The sequence below is a fragment of the Dermacentor albipictus genome, chromosome 9, assembly GCF_038994185.2.
Source record: "Dermacentor albipictus isolate Rhodes 1998 colony chromosome 9, USDA_Dalb.pri_finalv2, whole genome shotgun sequence".
NCBI lineage: Eukaryota > Metazoa > Arthropoda > Arachnida > Ixodida > Ixodidae > Dermacentor > Dermacentor albipictus.
The window spans coordinates 120,895,901-120,923,461 of NC_091829.1; the positions used below are offsets into that span (position 1 = coordinate 120,895,901).

At 42.8% G+C, this 27,561-nt stretch overlaps 1 protein-coding gene across 1 annotated transcript in view; it reads left to right on the plus strand.

The window, feature by feature from the left end:
- LOC135912593 (uncharacterized) overlaps nt 1–27,561 on the plus strand; it is a 269,120-nt gene that overhangs the window by 133,018 nt on the left and 108,541 nt on the right. Inside the window, exons 17-20 of the mRNA XM_065445088.2 lie at nt 1,237–1,419; nt 6,280–6,501; nt 21,766–21,842; nt 24,916–25,109. Of these exons, the coding sequence (XP_065301160.2) occupies nt 1,237–1,419; nt 6,280–6,501; nt 21,766–21,842; nt 24,916–25,109 (676 nt within the window). The remainder of the gene's footprint in view (nt 1–1,236; nt 1,420–6,279; nt 6,502–21,765; nt 21,843–24,915; nt 25,110–27,561) is intronic.

Here is a 27,561-nt window from a genome sequence, read left to right on the forward strand (position 1 = left end):
TGAATACAGATTATGCCAGAAACAAATGAACGATGCTACACTGAGTGGGCAACTACAGTAACACGCTGCCGAACGCGACAATCAAAAGGGATGGAGCCGTGCCGATGCTGCCTGATACCGACATTCCAGGGAAGCTGCATACATTTGCTTTATTTCCTACACCTGCCTCATCATTTCACCTCACGTCCACACCCGCTGCGGGCTCTCTGTAATACGAGTGAACATTGCTTCTGCTCGCCTCTACTACGTCGTCTCGTGCAGGTCTCACTTAACAGACTGGTGTTGAAACCGCGCTTCTCCGTTTCACGATACTTTAACGGTCGTTCTTGCAATTATACCAAACACACCAGCGCACGATCACTCAACACCGTGTTGTTCCCTACGAATGCTTATGCATCATTCAGATAACTCCCTGAGGAGTTCTACATACAATCTTTCTCTATGTTACTATGCAGGTTATACGTGGAAAAATACTGTACTATCTCACCTGCCAAGGATTATTAGTTCCTACAATTTGCACTGCTGTCTAAAATCTTTATCACTGGAAATTTTTTGCTGCTGCTGCCATATTGACACAGTAACTGACTCTATCAGCGTCGCATATAAGGTGGGGGGCAACATCCAGCCTAAAGATTCTGGAATCTAACCTCGCCTTATATTCGAATAAACACGGTAGTTAGGATCGAATGCCTATGCACAGGGACAGATGGGGACGAGCAAGTGAACACACACAAGTGCTAACTTCAACAAAGGCTTTATTCAAGGCAAGTGCACATATTTACACGTGTGTATCACACTCATGTGGAAGCAAAGATTGCGTGCACGCACTATGCCACATTGAAAAAAGAGATCCTTCTTTTCCTGACAAAGCAACCAAAGGCATGGTCACACACTTGTCATTTCAACTTGCTATTTTTGCTACTTCAATAATCAGCCTTGTGAGTATGTCTTTGTGTCTCCGCATGACAAAGCATTTCTGAAACAACAGCTCACTAAAGCACACACTGCAAGGCAGAGCTATCCAGCCATCATGTCCTTTCTCTACATTGCTGCTACATTCTCAGCAAAGCCAGCCTTTTTCGTGATGTGTGATTTTTGAACTTTTGGTTGCTATCTGCGATGCCCTGCCCTATATTTGATATTGCAAAATGTATACTTTAATTTTTTTTTGTCATTGTTATGAAGTAAAAAGAAGCTCATCTGTTTCTTGTTTTTCTTTTTTTCTTTCACTGGCAGTGGAGCGCTGACGTTCCTGAATCGCATGGTGCTTGATTTCCCGACGAAGACGCGAATGGGAGTCCAGGCCAACAGCTCTGCCTACACAACTACTCAACTCAATGCCTTGTTAAATCTGCAGCAGCACTCCGCCCACTTTGAGGTTGAAATTCCAAGCAAGGAGCAGAAGATCCTTCAGCTTGTGTGAGTTGTAGTAGTTGAACGCTGTGTTGAATGATGTGCTATTTGCTTCCGTCCTGAAGAGCAAGTATCGAATCAACCTGATATGCCACAAAGCTGCCGCAGAGCTTAGTATCTCAAAATTCTGATTTAAACATTGTGACTTCACGCAAAGACCATAGTAATAGATCTGATACGCTGGAGTGAGTTTTCAGTTGTGGATAGTTCAACAAACCAATTAATAATTAGCTTTCTGAAAGTGAAACATTCAGACCTGTGGTGTTGCCTTATCTTCATAAGGTCACTCATCAGCTAAAGAGAGTTGCTAGCAGGCATGGTGTCCCCTTGGCGTTTTCTGTGCCAAACAAGCTTGCTAGGCTGTGCTCCCATACTTGCGGTGAAAGCAAGCGAGGATGCCAAATCAAGCACGGGATATCCTATGCCCCACGTTCCACCGGTGTGGTTAATGCTTTTCCTCTCTCATGTGGAAAGACTTATATCGGGCAGACAGGGTGGTTTATCAATGAGCGACTTAGGGAACATGAGCAAAACGTTAATAATATGCACACAAAGGGGCACACCTTGTTGCCCCTCTTAATTCTTGCTGCAATTGTAAACCGCGATTTGTTGAGACGTCGATTCCTGGCATAAGCACGAAATGAACGTGCGTGCCAGCCTAGGAGACTTTCCACATGACGGAAAAGGCAGATGACTGTATCAGTCGTACCTCTTTGTCTCTGTACTCAGCTGAATATAATTTCCTGTGCGCACATTTTCAGTAACTGGCTTTATTGTGACATGAATTCCTGTGTCTTTCGTTGCGCACGCATGCGTGTTCGAACGGTGAAGGGTATTTATCTGCGTTGTCGCAAGAAGAATAAATCGTTGTTAGTCAGCGCTGGTGCTTGTCTCGTCTCTTTGTGGGTTGTTTTGGGTTTTGTGCCGAATTTTTCTCCTTCAAAATACCGTGTACCAACTAGCCCCAATAGAAGTTTTAGTTTATTAATTATTAGCTACAATACTCATTTTTTACCTAAATACCACTTCACAGTTTCTTTTTTCCTTTTTTTTATGAATGTACTCTCTATAGCCAGAAATAAAAGTGACCAAGTTCTAATTTTGCTTGATAATGAGTGGCTTGGGCTTTGTGAGATTAGCGATAAGATATTGAACTAGCAAGTGAATTTTGTAAAGCGCACAGTCAATCTTTTAAACCAAGTATATTACCACTCTTGATCCCACAGTTCGAAAAAAACAAATGCCAAATATCAGTCATTCTAAAATATGTAGTCATCACAGGCTTCTTGACAAACTCAAGTATGAGGTCAAGAATCCTCTTGATAATATTTTTGTTTTCTTTATTTAGAAGTCTGCTCAGAAAACAGATGTTAAGCTATAGGCCAATAAAAGCTAAAGCTTGCTGTATTTTCAGTTGATAGAATTACTCTGCCTCATGGAGGCGGTCAGCAATTAGAAAACTGTGGTAATAGTGTGGGCCAGAAACAGCACTGCTAACATGTGACTCAGTTAATTGCATGTTTTATTGTGTTAGTTTAAAATGTACATCACCGTCATCATCAGCCTATTTTATGTCCACTGCGGGATGAAGGCCCCTCTCTGCGATCTCCAATTATCCCTCTCCTGTGCTGCATTAGTGAGATGCCAGAACACTGTCAGTAACAGCTGTGCTGGTGGAAACAGTGGGCAGTGTTTTGTTCAACTAAAATGTTTTGGAATGTTATATCGTGTGCATAACACTTCTGGATAGGAAAAAGATATGCTAGGAAGTTTACACAGCTGCAGAGCTTCTTGCATTGGTGGATAAGAAAACACAGCTTCACAATAGCTGTAGTTAGGTTGAACAATGCATAAAAATATGTAATCACCAATAAATATTTGCACCATCGTGTTATTGCTGTGAAATGGCAATATTAATATGCATATGTTGAGGCCAACACTCTGCAATGTCAAACATCCACTCATTTACCACATTTACATTTGGTGAAGATAATTGTACATAGTGCATGCTTACACAAAATAAGTCGTCGCAAATGTCTTGCCAAACATTTGCTAAACTCGCTCGCACACTTGCCAGACTCACTCTCTAGCAGTAAACATCCATCAAGGCTCAACCATAGGCATGTAACTTTCGAGCGACAGTGACAAACAACAGGCTTCGCTGTCATGAGGAGCAATCTGTTGCCATTGCTTGTCAGGTTGCCGGTTTTTGGCCAGCCAGCAAATTTCACTTGTTGCCTGGAAGTACGCATGACGGCTTCTATCGGCTATCATGTGATTGTGCAACAACATGGCAGCAACCAAAGTACTGGCAATGTTTTGTCCTTATTATTGAGATCAGCTGTTTGTTTTGATGCTGTTAGGCTTGAGACACCACCAAGAGCCGTGAAAGTGTTTTGATTTCTAGCCAGCAGATGGCACCATAAAATTTCACATTAGCGATATGGAACGCATTTTCACTGGCGATGATGGCATATTAAAACTAGATTTAGTACACTGGTTAGAATGCTCGCCTCATGGCACATTTGCAATTTTTTTATGGCCATATGATTGTACTAAATCATATAACATTGGGAATTTTTCGCCACTTCTTTTTGTGTTGTCACATCTATGGGGTTACCATGTGGCATCTATGTGGCTGCTGCATTGCACATCGGTGCAATGCAGCAGAGTGACAGGGTCTACCCATCGTACCGATTGTCGCTGTCATTCAATAATCATGCGCATGTGCTTGACTCTTAAGCGACATGGCTGTGGACCAAATTTTATGCTTGATTAGGCTTAAAGAAATGGTCAGAATGTAGAAAAACTGGAACTGGAACTAAGGTTGAGGAAGTATGTTGAACTACAGTAAAATGAACACAGGTGTAATAAATTATTGGATATGATGAAATAATTTCATGTTTATCATCAATAGCAGTGTTAATTATTATTAAATATAACATAGGTATTTTTGTGTTGAATTCAACTTCATCATAGTGAGGTTTAACTATTGTATGAAACGGATATGAACAGAGCCCATTATACTAAAAGATATTGAACTTAATGGGAAGATTTACCTCGAAGTCACACAAGGTCGCGGGATAAATCCTCGCCACAGCAGCCGCATTTTGACGGGGGCGAAATGCGAAAACACCAGTGTGCTTAGATTTAGGTGCACGTTAAAGAACCCCAGGTGGGCAAAATTTCCGGAGTCTTCCACTACAGCCTGCCTCATAATCAGAAAGTGGTTTTGGCAAGTCAAACCCCATAATTTTTTTACCTCGAAGTCAACTCCGATTTCTGTATTCAAATAAATTCAAAAATGCAGAAATGCTAGCTGTTGTCAGACAACTGGCAACTGCCTAATTTAGTTGAATGAAATGTGTTGCATTACAGAAAAAGCTGTATCATATCAACAAATTATGATTTGATTCGCCAAATTGATTTTTTTTTCAAATTGCCAAAGATTTGGTAGTGAAAAAATAAATAAACTCAAGCAAAAAGTTTACAGATCCATAAATCTGCACCAAAGGCTGATTCTGTTGCAGTTCTATAAACTACATCTCTTAGAGCATATTAGGTAAACAAGCATGATATATAAGTTTACAGTTTGCACAAAATTGTTGCAATGCTTACGATGGTATTCCAAAGTATCACCACTAGTTAGCTAAACAGTTATAGTACGCGTAGTTGTATACCCGCCGTGGTTGCTCAGTGGCTATGGTGTTGGGCTGCTGAGCACGAGGTCGCGGGATCGAATCCCGGCCACGGCGGCCACATTTCCGATGGGGGTGAAATGCAAAAACACCCGTGTGCTTAGATTTAGGTGCACGTTAAAGAACCCCAGGTGGTCAAAATTTCCGGAGTCCTTCACTACGGCGTGCCTCATAATCAGAAAGTCGTTTTGGCACATAAAACCCCAAATATTATTATTAGAGTAGTTGTAATACAATCAATTTTGTTTGATAAAGAAATCTCAAAACATACTTTACTGAATTGTGATATTGTTTGTTAATGCCAAGTTACAGAGTTGCACATGTAATATGCTGTATGAAATTTCATAATTTTCTATAAATTCTTGTTTCTATAGCCAAAATCGAAAATCTGCTTTCTAGGAATCTTAGATTGTATTTCCTTTTTTTTAAATTCAAGAGACCTCATCAAAATCAGTGCAGAGGTTGCCGTGAGAAATGATAGTCCCATTTCAATGTAGTCGGATGCATTCCTAAGGTAGAACTAAGGTAAAGAGGGGCAATTGACAGAGGTCTTGCGACCGACAGCGACTGGTAAACATGGAACAATTCACGAACATAGATGGGCTAGTTGGTTGCTGGCTTGATGGAACATGGTTATACACAAAGAATGCACACAGGACAGTCGGTGACTGTCCTGCGTGCATTCTTTCTGTGTCCTGTCCTCAAAAACGCACCGTTATAACCATGTCCCAATTTTCACACCGGCTTGTGCTACTCACATTGCCATATTCACGTTAAATAAGCATACACTGATGTCCTGCCACTGTGCCACTTGTTGGCTTGGTGTGTTTGTTCATGCAGTCATCCGGCGGAAAAATCGAGCAGTAAGCAACTGAACTGAAACAGTCAGTTTTCTGCCAAAATTACCATTTGGAACTGGTCGTGCCAGAGCCCTAACTTAAAATAGATATGAACGGGGCAAATTGTGCTAGAAGGCATTAAAGTTGAGCAAGAAACTTGAACTGGGTATTTACAAGTACTACTTCATTATTTACAAGCACATGGAGCCGACAGCCCATGAGCAACACAGCTTTTTTTTTTTTGCTGCAGCTTGTAATGTTGTTGCTCAACTCACATCCATGTTGATGTCTGTTGTCACTAACGTCGCAATGCAATGTTTACATTTCAGACGCACTAATCAGATGATCAAGCATGACCGCATTGAAGAAATGGGCGACTGGAATGTTCAGCGTGTCAACGTTGACTGGTGCACTGGTGATGGTCTTGGGCATGCCACGGGCTTGCAGTTTTGTCACGACCGGTCATATGTCAATGTCACTCACCTGATGAGACCATGGTTCCTCATGGCTGCGCCCGCCAGCTGGCAATTTGTGCTGAAGCCATACAACAAGTGAGTTCTTTTTAGCTTATTTTTTTTTCTCAGAAGCTGGCCATTAAGGGGGGACACTGCTATTGAAATAAGTTTAATCATTTTTTCATCAACATTAATTAAACTTTCCAGTCTTATTAAGATTATTGTGCTTATTTCAAATATGGGACTTGGTTTAGGCAGGTAGTCCAATATGGAACGATAGTAAAGGGCCATGAATCCAGTGTTCCATGTTTTTTTAGTTGCCGTTCTTACTTGTGCTGACATCATTGTGGCTGTATGTTTTTTTTTCTTGATGACCTCTTTCCCAGTTCACTCATCATTTTCTTATTCCTTTCTTTGGCATCTTGCCTTTGAGACAATGTCTAGCCAGATGTTATTTGAGGAACCACGCAACCCCTGTGTTGAGTAAGGTGTGGAGTGTGTCTGGTAACAGAAGGCCTCAATTCACAAACTTTCTACAGTGTAATGTTTTCAGTGCATCTTGTACAAGCACAGTTAATGGCGATCATGTTCTGATAGAGCCAAGAGGTAGAAGATACACATGTACATTAGAGCCTCATCCACACGTTTTGGCACGTAAGAAAAGAATGTACTAACCAGGAAGACATACGATTCAAAGTCACAAAAAAATGGGCAGATTCAACTGTAGTTGAAATCTTCATAACGCGAAGCATTGCAGCACAAGGCACCAGTACGTGCGTAACTTGCAAATCCAAAGTGGCCCGAGATGTATGTAGTCGTTTTTGTAGTTTTAGCAAGCTTATGTTTGCGCTACTTCAATTCAACCTCGTTCAGCTACTTCTTCAGGCAGGGTATCTCGGCGGAAACTTTTGATGTGCCCACTTGGCAGGAATCGTTGCAGCACAAAACACCGAAATGTATCGAGCTGGCGAGGCCCAAGTGGCCCAGGACTTGCATGGTCGTTTTGCCTCACGAGATGGCGATAGGAAACCAAAACGAAGTTGAGCTGGTGAGGCACCTCGATCTCGGCCATCTCGTTCGGGCAGGGCTTGGTTTTTTTAAATGGCCAGCCAGTTTGTCAAACACTGGCAAGTGATTGACAGAAAACATCGGGCCGGCTTCATGACCACTGATTAATTAATCGTGGCCGTGATTGAGCCATGCACGGTTCGACAACTTCCCCAAGGTGGCAACAGCATGGCTTGTTCATGTCCAGCACTCTTTTGGCAATATCGCGGGATCGAATCCCGGTCACGGCGGCCGCATTTCGATGGGGGCGAAATGCGAAAACACCCGTGTACTTAGGTTTAGGTGCACGTTAAAGAACCCCAGGTGGTCGAAATTTCCGGAGTCCCCCACTACGGCGTGCCTCATAATCAGAAAGTGGTTTTGGCACGTAAAACCCCATAATTTTTTTTCTTTTGGCAATATTGATATCTAGATTTTGAGCCATGTATGCTGGGTGTATTTTCTTATGGCAATATTTGTAAGGCCCCTATTGCAGATACCAGCTTATTCTGTTTCTTCAGCTGGGTTGCTTAACTGGTGGACATTACATGCTGGGTAAGTTGCAAGGGCAGGAGCATTTCATAAAAAAAACAATTGCTCTAAGTATATTGTAATTAATCTCCTTAGGGCACATGTAATGGCAGAACTTAAGCCCCTTCAACGTGCAGGGCCTATTCAGCTGGAACCAATTTTGTAACTAGCACCAGTTCAAGATGTATGAAGTATAAGTGTGCAGCAAAATGAATTGGTGTCCTTACTACTTCTCTCCAGCTTTGCACATATTCTCAGTGCAGTAAGAAAGTAGCTATAGGCCACCCAATGCATTTTTGCCTCACGCTTTGACGTATATCACAAAACTGGTACGTTACAGAATTGGTTCCAACTTATTTGGCACCGCATATTCAAGGGCTCATGTCTGCCATTGCAACATGTGCGCTAAATTCATGAATTATAAAGATAATTAGTGCAATTTGATCAATTTGCCACTGCTGCACTACTACATATTCATTTAGAAAATAATGTCTGCCAGCTTATAGGGATACTGAACAAATTTTTTGCCACCGAAATTTTTAGCCTAAATGAAAGCTTGGATGCTAAAAGTGGTTGACACGACCGTGTTTTCAGGCAGAAATTAGCAGAAAATAATTACTTTAATGCATTTTCGCAAAATACTGTGTCTAGCAATCATGCCATGAACTAGAGGAAGTGGCATGTCTGTGACATTGTCTGCGCCGGATGCCGGCGTGCTAGCCATCGCCCACGTCTGTCCACCCGCATGGAGGGCGCCAGACAGCAGCAAACGACATCTCAACTGCGCAGTTGCTTGCGACTGCATGCTTGTTTCCGCAAGCAGGGCTTGTGCCCAAGTCTTCAACATCGCTGTTTGTGTTGCGTGCTGCTTTGTAATGTGATCAATGAAGCACCTGGCACCACGCAGGAGAATGCCTCTATGCTGCTACGTGCAAGGGTGTGAGAAAAGTATCGTCAGGTGAGACAAGCTATGTCATACTTTTCCGGCAGAGCCGAAGCTTTGAAGCATATGGATTCATGCTGCGTGCCCATCGCAGCCAACATGGGTACCATCAAACCATGATTTTCTGTGCTCCGAACACTTTGGGGATAGTGACTATCGGACACTTTGCCGCATAGCTGTGGCATGTCAGCGAAGGGGTGCTATGGCATCGTAGTAGCAGGGTTCTTTAATACTGTAACAATACTATTCATCTGGTCAGGTAGATAGCGATGTAGAGAAGAAAAAGACACTTGATTCTGTAACCCCTGAGGGAGCACGGCCATCTGGTCACGAAACTTCAATTCAATTCAATTTCAATTCAACAGTAACTTTATTCAAATAATCAAAAAATAGTATACGACAACGTCTGGATCCTTAGGCATAGGCTAGTCATGGATCCATGCAGTTATACAAAGAAAAGTAATGATTCAGACACGAGCACAATCATTTCTTGTTTTGGACAAAACAAAAACAGAAAGAAAAGAAAAAAGAAAGAAGGAAATGCAACCAAACAAAAACCAATAAACAAAGGTGCAGACCACCGTAGGGGGAAACAACCATGGCCCCCGCTGGCTCGGGCACGCGCCATTCCCCGTATGCCTACGACACTGCCATCGGCACCCAGAAGCGAAAAGGCTTAGTTGCTGTCCAAACTGCCTAGTGTCACCCACGACAGGAGCCCCACACCACCAGTGAGGCAGCACGTATCCGAGACAAGACCCATGGCCTCCCTCCCACGGCAGCCCGCACACATACATGCTTGCGATAATACATGAAACGGTTACACAGAAAGAATTGGTTGAACATTTGTGACTTTAGCCATTTGCAGAACAGCAACATGTAATTATTATTTACTAAACGCAGCAAGAATGTACACTGATGTGCTATATATACATTTGATGCACGGTGTGTCGAGTAAGAACAAGGGTACACCGGCATTGACACTTACGTTACTATTCATTCATAAGCACATACGTACGTAGAAACAACAAAAAAGCGTAACAGCAACGCTGTATCCAGTTGTTGACATCATTATACATTTCTTTAAAGACTAATCAGTTTAGATCAAAAAGAAAGAATTCTTTTACAGTAGTATTAAAATTTGCTGACTGCTTAATGTTTGCAGGAAGCGAGTTCCATATTTTGACACCTATATAATGTATGCGTTGCTGGCCGTACTGGTTGTGACATGTCGGCACAAGAAATTTCTCGAGGAAGGCTGAGCGACTGTTAAATATCGATTCACTGAAGATAGTGGCAGGAAATGGCGTGTTGCATCTCGTTATCGAGCACACTAATAAGGCAACGCGGTAATCTCGCAGGTGCGATAATGACATGACTTTGTTCGCAGGAAAAAGATTTCTTGATGGTGTAGTAAAGCTAGCGTAGTTGATTATCCGCAAAGCTCTCTTCTGAAGCCGTACTACAGGCTCCAAGTATGTTTTGTATGTAAATCGCCAGGCTTCAATACAGTAGGCTAAGTGAAAATGAACGAGACAAAAATACAAGGTTCTCAACGTTTCGAAACTGAAATTACTCCTCGCCTTTGTAAGTACGAAGCGTGCGGAAGAGACCTTATCACACAGCCTATCGATATGAGGCTTCCAGTTCAGAGCGGAATCAAGGGTTACCCCTAAGTAGAGCACTGAGTCGAGTTTTTCTATTTCATCACGGCCAATCATATGCGGCATGGCTGCTCAACCGGTATTTTTCTTAAACGGGGCCATAAAAATAACAAATTTAGTTTTATTTGTATATAACGAAAGTCGATTACTTTCAAACCATTTGCTAATATATTGAAGTTCATTGTTGATTGTTATAACAGCGTTATTTAAAGATTTGCTACTGACCACAAGAGCTGTGTCATCAGCATACATGAAGGCATGTGCGTCATTAAGGCCGTCCGGAAGGTCATTTATGTATATTGTAAATAATATTGGCCTACGCACCGATCCCTGTGGTACACCCATAGTAATGTCAGAGAGACTGGAGGTGTGCTCATCGATGACCACTGCTTGTTTACGGTTATTGAGATAGCTTTTTAAAAGGTCTAAGGAAATGCCTCGAAATTCTAGTCTTTCCAGTTTCGTGAATAATATGCAATAATCAACAGTATCAAATGCCTTTCTTATATTTAAAAATACTCCTACTGATATTTCGTTCTTGTTCAAAGATTCGTTGATTACATAAGTTAAAGACAGAATAGCCGTAGTTGTCGATCGGGACTTCTGAAAGCCGTGTTGATGCGGGGAAAGGATGTTATTTTTGTATAGAAATTTTCTTATTCTACTAGCCAGTAGTTTCTCAAAAATTATGTTTATGCAGTTCAATACCGATATAGGTCGATAATTACCGAAATCATTGGGGTCTCCACTTTTATAAATAGGCGTCACTCTTGCTATTTTCAGTACCTCCGGGTATGTGCCCATGTAAAATGCTTTGTTAAACAACTTAGCGAGAGTAGGTGCCAAGGTTTTTATATTATTTTTCACTACGGACACCGCAATACCATCGAAACCAGGTGCCTTTCCTCTATCTAATAAATTTGCAGTTGCTATTACTTCCTGAATTGAAATATCTATGTAGCCAAATGAACATGAATTCCAAGCAGGCAAAGATGGCTCGAACCTACTTTGCATGCCAAAAAGAAGTTGGGTTCTAACTGTACGAAAGTGATGGTTAAATTCTTCACTTACTGATGAAGCATCGCATCCCGTAGCTATCGATGACAGAATTTGTTTTAAAACTGTAGGTTTAATAATAGAGTTTACAGTAGCCCATAATTTTTTCGGATTGTGTGATGACGCGTTGATCTGGTTACTGTAATAAAGCTTCTTCTGTATTCTCATTGCTGCCAAGGCTTTGTTTCTGTGCTCCTTGTATTGATTAAAGTAGTACGTGTTTCCTCGATATTGTTTCACTTTAGTATGCCAATAATCTCGTGCTTTAATTAAGTTCAGTACGCTCTGTGTCATCCATGCGTATATCGTGTCTTACTTTTATTTGAGTGCACTCTGCAACTGTACCCTTAAGTCTTTCTATTAGCATAGAACAGTGCATGTTAGCGTTTAAGTCATCCAGGTCGGAAAACGACATGTTGGAAAGTGACAGTGACAGGTTTTCATGATCAATTTGCTTTCTTGTACCAGAAAAATTTGTCCAGTTAAAGTATGTATTGTCAAGACAATATAGGAACGCAGTCAGTAAGTGGTCAGCAGGACCTGTTTTGTAGGTTCCATAAAGGCTTTCAGTTGCATCAAAGTTACATAAAATGTGATCAAGGCAAGTGGAGGTATGACTTGTAATTCGCGTGGGACCAGTGATAAGATTACTGAACCCATATGAAGACAGTAATTATGAATATTCAGTGTGTCTGCTACTAAGAGTGTCAATATTCATGTCGCCCACTATAACAGCTTTCTTATTATTTTCGGTCAGGTGGATGAGCGCATATTCTAGACCATTCAAAAACATGCCACAATCAGTATGTGGGGGACGGTATACAACACCAATGCAACTCTACGAAAAACATATCCGAGTGTCCGCTAGTAGGTTTATTCAAAGAAGAATAAATCCTGTACCTGAGTGAGTTTCTAATATAGAATCCCACCCCTCTTCCCCTGTTTGCAGCAATTCTAGGACACGAGACAAAAACGTAATTTGGAATGTTATAACTTTCGCCAGACTTTAGCCAAGTTTCCGTGACGGCTATGACGCCATACATGTTATCGTGCTGTGCCAACAGCGTAAGAAGAGCATCAAAATTTTTTCCTAAGCTTCTCACATTGCATTGAAGCAGTGAGTGTGGCCTATGTAATCTATGAAAGTTATCAACAGAAGAAGTCGTCAGCATATTGGGGATATTATGCCACATGGTCAAGGTCAGCCTCTGTGAAGATGCGGAGGACATCGGAGTTTTCTGCTTTCCTCATTAATATTTGTCCTCTCGATACCCAAGCATATTTCCAGTTGTGTTGCTTCTTTGCGGCAATCGTTTTTGCCAGTAAAAGTTTGTACTCAGTGGTGTACGTACTCAGAACACTGGTGTACGTTCTGTCAGGCCAAAATCGGTTGCAGTAAGACGGGCTTTTTTCGCACATTGAAGCAAGTTGTCACGGGCGGCGCAGGTCTTGAATTTGATAATGATGTTAGATTGATTTTTGTTTTTTGTTGGAACACGGTGTATGACATCAATATCAGCCATTGTCACCTGCGCAGCAACCTTTGCTGCCAAAGTGGTAACAACTGCCGACAGTGACTCATTGGGTACCCTGGGGATACGTTTCACTTCAAGATTTGTTCTACGACTGTATTGCTGTAGTTCCATCAGTTCATGTCTAGTAGCCTGCAACTCTTTAGATAGGCGGGTGTTTTCACTTTTAAGTCGACTTTGTTCCGTCTTCACCTTGCCTAATTCTCTCTGCACATTACCAAGTGCTTTCTTAAATTCCTCAAAGCTTTCGCTTATAATGTCTGCAGATTTCTTAAGGGAAACAAGGTCACGGTTTAGGTTCTTATCCATGTTGTCAATCTTTGCACTCAACTTCAAAAACAACACAGCACGTTCTTTCACCGTTGTGGGCGTTTTTTCGAAGACCCTTTCGCCCGTATTCTTGCTCCCCGCATCAGATCCATCATCGCTCATAGCTGGAGGACGACCCAGGCACGAAGCTAATATTTAATTAATGAAGTTGTTTTACACACCTGTAATGCACAAAAGTGCGGTGAGTAGGCCGTCGATGTGAGCGTGCCTGGACCGTCCACAGCAATGGTTCTGTCGAAGTCTGAAGCACGCTTTTATGCTCCCCGTTGCATCATCGAAGGCTTCTGCACAGCAGTAGTGACGCAGGAGGCCTGCCTCAATTCCAGTTTGGCGGGATCTGATTCCAGCAACCTGGTGATTAGCTTGGGCACTGGTAGTCGCGTCGAGTGTTCAGAGCAGCCAGCGTCGATGACTGCGCCCTGTAATGCACAAAAATGCGGTGAGTAGGCCGTCGATGTGAGCGTGTCTGGACTGTCCACAGCGTCCACAGGCGTGTAACTCTATGGGAGAGCTTCATATAGCGTCCACAATGGACGCACCACAGCGCTGGCGCAAGCAGAAGGTGGACTGTAGCAGACGTGGCGTCCACAGGCATTCTATGTGTATGCTCGTTATTGTGCAGTGGTCAGCTGCCGGTATCGGCGTGTCAATATTGTTGACACAATGTGCAAATCACTGCCCCATTTCTGCACACTGTTCAGAAACTTAAGTGCAAACTATTTCGAAACAACTTCAACGCTTTGTTACAACAATGCCTGGTGCTGCTGCTGCAAGCCAGCATGCTGGACGTCATGGCGGTCGGTGCACAGCCCCGCACGTACCGGCGTGCAGCTGCCAGGCGCTCACAATCCTCCAACAATGCGGCCATCCATTGAAAATATGTGAAATAAGCACTAAGTATTGGGACAGCAGCATCTTCCCAGTCGAATCTCGATGCTTCCCTAATTTTTTTTCCAGATTTTTGTTCAGTATCCTTTTAAGTTACCCAGCTGAAGAAGCAGAATGCTGGTATCTGCAACAGAGATTCAAATCAAATCAAATCAAAAATATATCAACATACAACTGATGTTGAGGACCGTGGACAAAAAGCTAGCAAGGCTTGACGTGGTCCATGGCACCCCATTTTACTGGCAGCAGCAAAATAACAAAGCATGAACACAGTTTAAAACAAGGTAATAAAAAAAGGATTTCCACACTAATAACTGTGAAACTATTATAAGGATGACTACGAGAAAATATTAGAAGTAAAGCATACACAATGATTAATTCTTAGAAATACAGCTAGTCATCAAGAAATTACAAAAAGAACTCAAGAAATAATCACAAGAAATGCAGAACTATATACAGTACACAAATTTTATAGGACACAGTACATGGAATATTTCATACAGCAGCATACAGAAGGACTTTATGTGCATAGTATAAAAAATCACTATACAAGAAATACACCTCATCAAAGAACCTTCAAGCGTTTATATATACACGCTCGCAGCTAGATACATGTATATGTTTATCCTAACACATAAATGAGCATTATGTTACGTTTGCTTTGTTTAAATGGTAAGGTAGTCGAAAACGTAGCATTTTATAAGTACAATTTGTTCTAGACCTTGGTAATTCTCATATTTTAGAGCTTCTTGTATTGACCGTCTTATGCTTTGGTATTAAGTTAGAGATACGTTTTAGGGTGTCATTGTTTTTTTTAATACTGGTCATATAGCTTTGTATTAGCATATTTTCGTAAATGTTAGGCAGGGATAGTGAATTGACCTTGTCGAATAGAGGACTAGTGTGTGTTAAGTGAGGAACATCTAGGACAAATTATATGCCTTTTTCTGTATTCTATGCAGTGCATTGATGTTACAAAGTGTTGTAGTGCCCCAGACAGGATGACAATAGTTTCTATATTATAACAACAGTGATTTGTACAGAAGAACTTTCGTACTTTCTGGAAGGAAAAAAGTGCAACCTACATAGTATTTCAGCCACTCGAGAGTGCTTCCCCATTACAATTTCCACGTGAGCATTCGACGACAAATGTTGCTCAAATACAATGCCAAGACACTTAATGGAAGGAACAATAAGCAAAATGGAGTTATTAAGCTGCAGAAGGGTACAAGTATCAATATTTTCATTTTATGGCCTAAAAAGTACAGCCTTTGCTTTACTGACATTTATTGTTAATGAGTTCGCAATATTCCGAGGTGAGAATTTTGGCAGCACCTCTTTGGCTTTATCATGACATGACATCATGACATCTTCAGGATCTTTTGCAGTTACAAGAATTGTGGTGTCGTCTGCATATACAATAAATTTTACAACATTATCAATACTCACTAAATCATTGATATATATACAAAGAGGTAAGGGGCCCAAAACACTTCCCTGTGTTACTCCTGCGATAAGTTGTTTAGTAGAACTTGTTGTTGGGCGAGTTGGTAGGTATTAGCGAACATTGTATAACTGCGCGAGCAAACGAACCACAAAGACAGCGAGGGACAAGGACGGGCGCAGACGGACGGACGGACAAGTGTCCTTGTCCCTCGCTGTCTTTGTGGTTCGTTTGCTCGCGCAGTTATACAATGTTTGATAAGTTGTTTTTCAAATCGGACGCATGACGGTTTATAACTACTTGTTGCATGCAGTAATGAAGATATGATTCTATTAATTTCAAAAAACCACCTCAAAAACCATAATAGTTAAACTTTTCTAGTAGGATAGTATGATATCGACACGGGTGCACAGTGCAAAAGACGAGGACTGAAGGAAGAACTCAGCACAGGCGCTGTGTCCTTCCTTTGGTCCTCGTATTTTGCACTGTGCACCTGTGTCAATATGAAATCACCAACTTGCCCGACATTCCACCTTATCAGGGTAGTATGATTTATGCAGTCGAATACCTTTGAGTAGTCAACAAAAATACCCAATCTACATAGCTGACATTCGAAAGAATGTAGTATAATTTCCTTTTTTCTTAGAAGGGCAGTTTTAGTTGAATGACATCTTGTAAATGTAAACTGCATATTTGTTATTAATTTATGCTTAGCTATAAAGGATGCAATGCAGCGGTGAATGAATTTTTCCAGAGGTTCTGAAAAAATTGGCAAGGCGGTTTATTGGTCTATAGTTAGTTAAATTGTTTTTATTGTCACTCTTGTGTAGCACTATAACTTTAACAACCTGAAGGCTTTCTTGTAAAACTATCATCAGATAAAACAAGTTGTAAATATGCGTCAACACCAGAGTGATTGCACCTAGTACATGCTTTGCAGGCCCAATTTCAAGATCGTCAGCATCGCAACATTTACTATTTCTGATAGATAAGAAAGTGTCAATTATTTCCCTATCTGTCGTAGCAGCCAAAAATGCAGATTGGCTGGTCCTTGAAGTTAGATAATGCAAACAATCTGGATCGCGAGAACTCTTTACTAAACTGGTAAAATACTTGTTGAAAGATTCAGCTAGTTCCCTTTCTGATATTACATTGGCATCAATTGTTATTTCCCTAATACTCTCCTCATAGCAACTTCGTCCAAGAACTGTGTTAACACGCTTCGAAACAATATCTGATTTTTTTCATAATGTCAACATTAAATAAATTATTTTCTCACGATGCAGAACACTATTCACTTTATTCCTTTGAACCCTAAATTCATGCGAGGTTTCTTCAGACCACGCTCAAATAAAGTCAAGAATTAAGTGGTATTTTTTAAGCGCATTTCTTTTAAGCAGTGTTTTGTAACCCATGGCTTTCTACTTTTGTGCACAGGTTTAAAAACCTTGTAGCTGAAACATTTATCATTAGCAGCTTTAAACTTTTCGTGAAAATATTCTTAAGCTGTCTCGGGGTCTGTAACAAGCAGAATAGGTGACCAGTCAGTGTGCATTTATGTCCCATACAGTCAAAGGAATGTCGTTCACGGTTCCGATAGATGTGGTTTGTTTAAGGAATAGAAAAATTGGGAGGAGATCACTGATGTGAGTGCCTACAACATCTGATGATAGATTTGTATTTTCAATATTTGTTATGAAGACGTCTATTAGTGTAGTTGAGTCATGGGAAATATGAATCGGAGAATTTACTACATTTGCAAAACTATTAGATTCAGAAGTCCTATATAATTCTTCATGTGGTTTACAAGACTTTGACCAGTCAATGTTTACATAATGAACTTGAAGCCATTATCGTTAATCCAGCTTGGGTGCTCATCTATAAAGCACAGAAAGCTTGGCATGTTTGTACATGGAGATCTATATAGAAAAGTCGCAGGCCTGTGCGGCACATGAAGCATGGTCACAGCTTAAGCTGGAAGAGCGGCTCCATAGAAGCTCCATTTTCGGCACCCCACACTACAGCGTCTTCGCAGCGAAGTCTCTTAGCATTGTTTTCATGAGAACGATCTGAACTGTCCACCCGGCGTCAACGGCTAGCTGCGGCTTGACTTGCTCTCTGCGTAACGGTCTTCAGAAGAACTTCAGTTTGGCCTAGTTGGTATTTACTGCAAATCATATTGACCGCAAAAAAGACGGGGTCTTTTTTGCGGTCCCCGTCCCCGTCCCCGTTTTTTTTGCGGTCAATATGATTTGCGTAACGGTCTGCTGAGCCCGTTGTTGCCTGGTTGCAGCCACATGTAGCTCTACAATTCACTTCTTCAGCAGTGGTTCGTACCTTGCGAGGAGGCACCATAACATGGATACCGAAGGGTAAACACAGGTATCCAGACTATGTGGCACACATGTCACATCCCTTGGCCTGTGGCACGGGACATTGCTGTTGATTATTATAATGATGGTTTATTGGCATCCCCTTCGAAACGGGTTGGTGAAAGTCACCTAGCCTGCTTGAGTTAACCAGATGTACAAATTCATGATGAATAAATAATGTCTAATGTCTAAAAAAAAAAGACCAGCTCCAGCTAAATGCAGCATGCAACTGCTACATGCAACTGCTACATGGAACTGCTACATATTGCCACATCTAATATGCGGAACATAGAAAAAGATGAAGATCTCGCGCAATGCAGAAGAGAACACGAGGTCCCTGCACAATCGTTTTTCGGTTTGCCTGTAATTAAAGTGACCTGCCCTGTTTTATCAGTTCCCACTGCTTGTAAATATTGACACTGGCGGAGGCACTGGGTAAACGTTTGGGATGCCTGTCAGCAGCCCCACATCAAGCCCGGGATGTTTTCCGTGTATTGAAACACCCGTTCACCGCGCCAGCCATCGCCTACTAGGCCTAAGCCCAGAATTTGGTCCTCTACCAGGAAGTCTGCCTGTTACCACAAGTGCCCAAGCCATGGCAGACCCAGGCCCTGCACAGGTGACTCTTTTGACTCCTTGGTCTCCTGTGAGCTTCCACGGCAACGCCTACGAGGATGCAGAAGACTGGCTCAAGGAGTACTAGTGCGTAGCCAAGTATAATAAGTGGCATGTTGGACGGGAGCTGTCCCACGTGTATTTCTCTCTTGAAGACTTACGAAGATTTACGAACCACACGTGGTTCGTAAATCGCTAGGGAATCTGGTCAGGCTGGGATCAGTTCCTCCGTACCTTTGAGAGCACCGAAAGGCAAGAACATGCGCAGCGTCTTCTCAAATCACGGATTCAAAAGCCAGATGAAACTGTTGCCATGTCCACTGAGGACATGGCTCGTCTTTGTCATCGTGCAGACCCCGATATGTCCGAGGCAAAAAAACTCAGCCACTTCATGCGTGGCATTAAGGAGCAGCTGTTTGCTGGACTTGTGCGGAATCCGCCGACGAGCATCGATGAATTTATTAAAGAATCAACGGCCATAGAGCGTGCATTACACCTATGCAGCCGCCAGTATGATCACCTGACCAGCACTGGACCGGCAAGTGCTGCAGCAGTGACGGTCACAGATGAGTGTTCCTTGCGCCGGCTGATACTGTATGCGAAATTGTTCAGGAAGAAATTAAGAAGCTTACTGCCACGCCAAATGAATGCGCAGCTGCGTCGGTGGCTGAAGTTTCGCGCCAAGAAATAAAGCAAGCGTTTGCAGCTCCTGAGCCAAATTCTCAGACGTGGCAGCCCAGGTACGCTGATGTTGTCTGTCGACTGCCACCTTCCATGCCGACGCCGCAGTATCACCATCAGTCAGCACCAGCATCACCTTGGTACCATAGGCGACATTCCACCGCTTCGCAGAACCGACATTCGACGCACAGCTGACTACAGGCCCTTGTGCTTCTACTGTGGGGAAGCGGGCCACATCTGCCGTCATTTCCCTTATTGCGTCGAAGCATGCCAAGCATTTCCATCCCCTGATTCTCGTCGTGCTTTTGACGGCAGCCAAGCGAACATCAACACAAATTTGACGAGCTGGCAAGCTGATTCTCCTGTCTACCGGTCACGCTCCCCTTCTTCGGGACATCGTTTTCCCGCTGCAAGATGCAGCTCCACTGACGTGGCCCGAGGGCGATCTCCCAGCCTACGCCGGGGAAACTGAAGGCCGCGACCTCAGGGGGGAACATTGCTACACTTCGAAGTGCCATAAATCCCCCATTGCAATCGAATGAAAAGCCGATACAGCTGGATGATTTGATGACAGACGAGGTTGTTAGTGCTGTTGTTACTGTATTTGAAAAGACTGCTTTCATAACGCCTGATGGGCTTTACGAATTCAAGGACCTGCCTTTCGGTTTATGCTCAGCTCCAGCAACTTTTCAGCAACTCATGGATATGGTTCTGTCAGGCCTGAAGTGGCAGACATGCTTAGTATACCTCGACAACGTCATAGTTTTTTCGGAAACATTTGAGGAACACCTGAGATGGCTGCTGGTGGTTCTACAAACGATACGGTCCACCGGCTTAGCACTGAAAGTGGTTTTGGCACGTAAAACCCCATAATTTTTTATCAGTCGGGTGACAAAGTCTGGGTTTGGAGTCCCACCCGTCGGCGAGGGCTTTCAGAAAAGCTCTTCAGGTGGTACTTTGGTCCATACAAGGTTTTTCAGCGCCTCAGCGACCTGAACTATGAGGTTATCCCTGACAGTCCTGCTTCTTCCAGGGCGAGGCAGCATCCACGAGAAGTTGTGCACATTGTGCGCATGAAGCCCTATTGTTCAGAATGAAGTGCCCACACCTCGTTTGACACATTTTCCTGCCGCTAGCTGAGCATCAGGATGATGCTCTCTCTGCAGGGAGGCAAATGCCATATCTGATATACGGCACATAGAGAAAGACAAAGATCTCACGCATTGCTGAAGAGAAGACAAGGTCCCTGCGCAATCATTTTCCTGTTTGCCTGCAGTTAAGGTGTCCTGCCCTGTTTTATCAGTTCCCACTGCTTGTGAATCGTATAACAGAACTGCAATGCAAATTTTGTATGTGTTGATGCTACACGTCGATACATACAATGAAACAAAGAAATGTCGGTGAGCGTAGCACATGCCTAGTATGCCACTCCCTCACTACATACGTCACTGCTCAATGGTACTTACATGCTTTCTCTTCAAATTAGTGGTAAAAAAGCTGTAAAAAATTAGCTGTTATAAAGGAGATAGGTGCGAATAGCATAAATAAGACGTGCAACTTACGTGCAGGGCCCACAGGAGGTGAAAATGTGCAGTCTGCAAATTTTAAGTCCACAATCAAAGTGGACTTCCCACCAACAAGAGGCTCAGCGCAGAAGAAGCTGTGCAACCGGCAGACAAGAGGAACAACGCCCAGCAGGCTGCGCAAAGATTCACTGCTCAAACAGCCAACGAACACATTTTTCCCCACCAAAAGGTCCTTCTGTCACCCTTGTCTCCTTACTGCTTTCCCCTACCGTGCCTGAAGCGTTGGACAGAAGAGGAGAAAAGACGTCGAACAGAAGAGAAAAAAAAAAGCAATCACACCCACCGCTCCCTTCCCTGTTAGTGCTGCCCGAGCATTGGCCGGAGCTGACCACCACAGATGGTTAAGGTGATCATGTACATGTCTTGCATCTTCACGTCATTCGCCACTTCACTTTTCACCCATCTCCTTCCTATTCTTTAGCTCCCCTCTCCCCACAGGCACACAGTCACACTGTTCTGTGTTTCAAATGCTACACTGCACCAAATGCAGGAATTCATTTACATGCTTTGAATTGAACCATACTGACTTCAGGTTCATCCATTGTGGGCTTCCTTTTTTTTTATTGACTCTTATAATCACATTTATTTCATAATCTTTCGATATAGGACGTGAGACCTACATTTTGCCATTGCACGTGTTTACTGTGCCCTTTCTTGTTCTTTTTTTACAGAGATATAACAGCGCTTGCAGTCACTGCAGTACTTCCATCAAAACACAACAAACTCAAGATTGAGGTCATCACAAAAGGTGCATTTTTAGTACCTAATATTTAGCAAAGGTGTTCATGCCTGAACATTACTTACATGTGCGATCACATTATATGGCGAGCTGTTCAAATTGTGGTGTGTACATGTTCAGTGGGAATTTGTGTTGAAGCAGTGGGGGTCAATTTTCAGCAGCGCTGGTAGGAATACGTTACTGTTTTCATAAGAATGACAGTACAGTTGTTTCAAGCAGAAACAGTCAGTTTAGATCACACATGGATACATAGTCACATTCTAGTGTGTGAAGGAATGTGTTCCTTATAGTACTCTTTCTCTTAACTTTTAAGTCAGAAACAAAGAATTATATGCTAGAAAATGAGTGCCGTGAAGATAATGTTACCATTGCTGTTAATGAAGCTAGTGATATTGTTTGCACTAAATATTCTCGATGAGTTTATGCCTAATACTTTCTGCAAAAAAGTATAGAAAAGGAGGCTGTACTTCAAGGCCTTCTGGCAAATAAGTTCTGTGGATATTCATCAGGGGGAGAAGTTTCATGAATGGGGAAAAATTCACCAAAATTACGATACTCCCTAATGGGAATTTTGAGCGCAGCTGTTTAGGTGTTTTGAATTTGCGATATGTTATGGCAAAGAACTTGATTCCGAAGGACAAGGTGCTCTTGGCGGCAGCACCAAGCCTCTGCTCGGGCAGCTCATTTAGCAGCAGCAGCAGACAAAGCATTTCTGCCAGTTTCGTCTCTCATTGTTCAGAAAGAAAGTGTGAACATGGGAACACGGGAACCGACAATGGAACGCGTAGCTCACGCAGAGCCCACTCTATCACTTTGTTTCCACGCTGGTCGCATGCCTGGTTGCCACCGGCGCCCTGCTCTCCTCCTCACCCTTTTGGCATTCCCTCCTCCGCTTTTCATCTTACGGTTCTTCGGCACCCTTCTCTCTACTTCCCTCCTAGTGCCTCTTTGCTCTTGCTGCTTTTTTCATCCCCCACTGTGTGCCGCGTTCACTCTCATCGTTCGCTGTGCTCGTTTGCTCAGTTACAAGTGATGCTGGGGCTCACCGCAGGAACAGGCGCATAAGAACTGTGCTCTAAAAGTTGCCTTTGTAGCTGTGTCGTAAAAGCAGACAGCTGGGCTAATTGGAATATCGACATACTGCTATACTATACTGTACTGTACTGTGGCATTTACTGCTATCAGGTAGATGACAACATTTCTTTTTTTTTCCATGAAATGTATTCTTGATTTCATTACCTTAGACATGACCCACTGGTGTCTCTCTTACTACTACTACAATGATACTGCTTGCAGCGTCAAGCTTAGAATCCAGCTTTACAGTAATAGGGGCATTAGGCTAATTTTAAAAAGTTTGCATCAACTAGAATTCTTTATTTTTGTTATGATATTGCTTTACAAGCACTGAAGAAATATTCATACAACTTCCATGAAGGTACCCCAAGCGACTGTGGGAATTGTGTGGTGCAGCTGGCCTTATAGGACAGCCTATGGGCACTCCAATATCTGAAATAACTCGTAACGGCTGCCACCGTAAGGAATTTGCGACCCATTATCAGAGTGGATGGCTCAGCATGTCGCTGTGACAGCTGCCATAATTCTTTCTCATACAGGTTTACCCAGGGCATGCTCAATGTACATTTACATTTACAATATATACATTTATCTCGGTTCCTGTACATCGTGTGGCTCATGTATTTTTGCTCTTTGCTTTATTTCCGAGGTGAAGCAGCTAGTGAAAGCCACAGTACAGCCGGACTATTGCTGCTCGTCCAGCCACTTTGATAATGTATTGTGTTTTTCTCGTAAACCTTTTTGTTCCTCTAAAAGCGCCAGCAGTTGAACCTCACTGTAACGAAGTAACATCTGACGTGAAAATACCTTCATTATTTTCAATATTTGTAATACACATATTCATTACAGGCTGATATCGGTGAAAAGCGTATTAGGTTTACTTCGTTGCATCCAGTAATTTGTTACATCCATGTTGGTCATGTCGAGGCTCGACTGCATTTTCTATTACTCATCTCAGTAAATGAGCAGGTGCATGCTCTGTATGTCTGCTGCCTGCCATCTCATCCAAGGATGTGTCAGGTGACTCAACCACACTCCTTGCTGAAATCATTTGGCTCATTCTACAGTTTACCTAATGATATACAGTAAGAGCTCGTTAATTCGAACCGCAAGGGGAAGCCATTTCAGTTCGAATTAATGAAAGTTCGAACTAATGAAAGTGAAGGAGAGCAACAGTACGCTGCGATTTGGAAGCAGTAGGGCATGTCAGAAATTTGCCGTGTCGGAAAGTGATGGTGTGTGCCGCGGGCACACGCCATCTTCAAGTCGAAGCTCCTGTTCCGACTGTACCACACCACCGATGTCCACCGAAACGAACGTTAGCCGAGGCTTAACACCATCACAATGAATCGCGACGGCCGATACCTCCTAAGCTGAAAACAGAGGTGCACAACCGAAGAAGACTGCCGAGACAAAGACGCTGAACATGTGAAGGTGGCGAAGGGCCTGATTCGTTGGTCCTTGATTGTAAGCGCAGCTGCGACGTACTTGATACGCTGTGTTTTGACGCTTGCCGTGCCATCTCCGCACATTAGCAGCTGTACAAGATTTGCAAAGCCTCCGAGATTCGCAACGGGGAAGAAGTCTCGGAGGTTACGTAGAATGGACAGGCGGCAGCCGCCGCTGCCTTCTGGCTGACCCCGCGTCGGTTAGATTTTTTTCCGATTTTGCCTTCTCTCGCCGTTCTCTCCGTTTCGGAGGCAATATAGCCTTGTGTGTAGGCAGTAGGCTCGCCTGGCCGTGTGCCAGGCGAGCGTAGTTCGAATTATCCGTGAGGGAACCTTCTCGCGTTCGAATTAACGGACTTTTTTATACATATACTTCTGTGGAGCTTGGTCGGACCAAATCGTACAGTTCGAATTATCCATAAATTTGAATTACTGATGTTCGAATTAACGAGCTTTCACTGTATACTCATTTTTGCTGATTGTTTCCATGCCAGAACCAGAAAAAAAGAAACACTTCTAACATTCCTTTTTCCGCTCTCTTCTCACACTGTCTTTTTCAGCCACGTTGCCAAAAAATCTGCTGATATATCAGACTAAAGCTGATGGTGGGTTTGAGCTTGTCGTTCCTGACGTGCCTTTCCTGAAGGCAGCCATGAAGAAAAGAAATTCTGACAGTCAAGATGGAAGCAGTGCAGTTGTGACGGAATATGTCCTTGGCTATGCACCGGGGCAACATCTTGTCCTCATCTATGAGGTGAGAAGGCATGGGACGAGTTTCTGTTGTTTGAATTTATTTGTAACCTTGGCTATTTTTAAAGTGCAAAGTTTAGATTTCAGTAGGCTGAAAGAGGCAGGGGAAAATACCTTGCCACTGGAAATGGAACTTTAAAAACATCCTAAGTGGTTAATTAAGGGAAAATGAGGCATCCACCCAATCGTAAAAAATTGCTGCAGAATTGCTACAAATTCTAGAAAGGCTTTTCGTTCGGAGAATCCGTATGGATTTCCTTTGTAGCAATTGCTATGATTGGATGGACGTCTCATTTTCCCTTAACTATTTCTGTCCACCTTGTGGGTTTCCGCAGAACTATTATGTTATCCTAAATGGTAAAATGGTTATCCGAATGGTGATAACTGGAAAGGCCTTTGTCTGGCAGTGGACATAACACAATGTGATGATGATGACACTGACAATGAGAATGACGATGTCCATGATGAACACCTACACCAAGCTGTACCAAGAGTGAAGTGGTGGTTTGCTCAGGTGCAAGGGTACAGCAGAAATATTAAGTAGGGGTGTGCAAATATCCAAAAAATATTCGAATATCCGGTTGGATACGAATATTCGATTCAAATCGAATATATTTCTGGCTGTTTGGGAGCAAAGATGGTTTTTAGTGTTTGTTTCTATGTGATCTAGGAATATTGGTGCGATTTTGTGCTGAATTTTGTCATTTTTTTACGCTGTGAGCGAAATTTTGCTTGTAAAGCACACTTAGCATTTAAACGTCTAAACTTTGCGGGAAAGCGAGCCTCTCAGTAGCAAGGGGCAAGGGTTTGTGAACAGTGAGGGTGCACTTTCTTTTTACCGTGCCATCTTTAATTTCAAGCTTATTGCTTGACAACAAGTGCGATGAGTGACGACTGGCACAGGGTCAAACGCCTCCGAGATTACGGCCATTTGATGCGGTATGATAATTCACAGGCTGGTGAGGACAGCTAGTGAAAAACTAGTCTAGTTTCTCAACATTGACAATGTAATTGCAATGTTCCAAAACAACAAATTAAACCAAACTTGCTAATAAATGCATGTGCATATCATTATTCAATATTCAATTCAATATTTGAAGCTAAGTATTCGTATTAGATTCGTATTCAAAAATTTTGATATTCGTACAACTCTAGTAATAAGCTAAAAATAATGCAGCAGAACCCATCTCACGATGCCTGTCTATGGTATATAATGTATTGGCATTGAATCAAAAATGCTCTACGACATCAGGTACTGCTGCTGCAAAGCCTGCGCGTGAAGCTCTTAACTGCATGGTGTGCCGTTGCATGTGAACCCTTATAAATATGTCATGCGGCAACCGGGCTCCTCTATTGGGCTTCTTTCTGCAGACATGCTGTGCCATCTAATGGCACTGGCAAGAAGTCAGCACGTGACTTCTAAGATGAGAAGCGTGGTGTCTGCAAATGCTGAGAATGGTTCCCTCGCTTGCAGCCCACTCAGTGGCACACACTCAGTGATTCAGGTTGGCGAGAGGTCCGTCGAAGAGCGGCACATACCCAATGCATTTGTGGCATAGTGTGCTAATGCATCGGGTTGCTGTCCTTGAGGAATCCCTGTCACGTCAGTTCGATTCTGCTCATCATCGGATAAACTTAAGGGATCGTCATTCCAGAGTGGCACATACCTGGTTCCCTAGTGGCACACAGCCAGTTCATTGAAGAGTGCCACACAACTGGCTACATACCGAGTGCCGTTTCGATTTCACTCGGCATCGCATAAATGTAAGAGATACCTTTTCTCCTTGTAGAGTGGCACACTCCCAGTGGCGCATACCTGTTTTACCCAATTTGTCATCAAATACGTTCACCGAAGAGCGGCACACACCCGCTGGCACATACCCAGTGACCCAAGCTGGCATCAAAGAGGTTCACTGAGGACCAGCACAGACCGAGTGGCACATACACAGTGCTTTAAGTCGGAATCAAGTAGTTTTGAATGCATAAGCATTTATATGCCTACACACAAGAAATTTGTTTGTCACGTAAGGCAATGAATGGTTCATACCCCGTTAAGCAATGGCTCATACCCCTATAAGCACGCAAAAAATGTAATGGCTCATACCCATGTAAGGTAGAGGCTACAAGTGCTCAGCAAAGTTATGCAAACAGTGCATAGATTCGTTGAACTCACTCATACAACACACAGAACAGCATATGTGTTTAAATAAAGAACAAGCTCAAAACAAGCATCTGAACCATCAGTAAAGCATTGCATACCCCCCTCAGCAAATGTAGTAGTGGTTTTGCAACAGATTTGCTAAATTAACCCTAATTCACCTTAATTAACAACGAAGGTTGTGGTTTCAACTCCTACGAAAGGGCAAGGATTTGAGTGTCTTAATTAACTCTATCTTGATTAACTGTGTCTAATTAACTTCACCTTAACACCAGTGGTCGTGGGTTTGAGTGCTGTA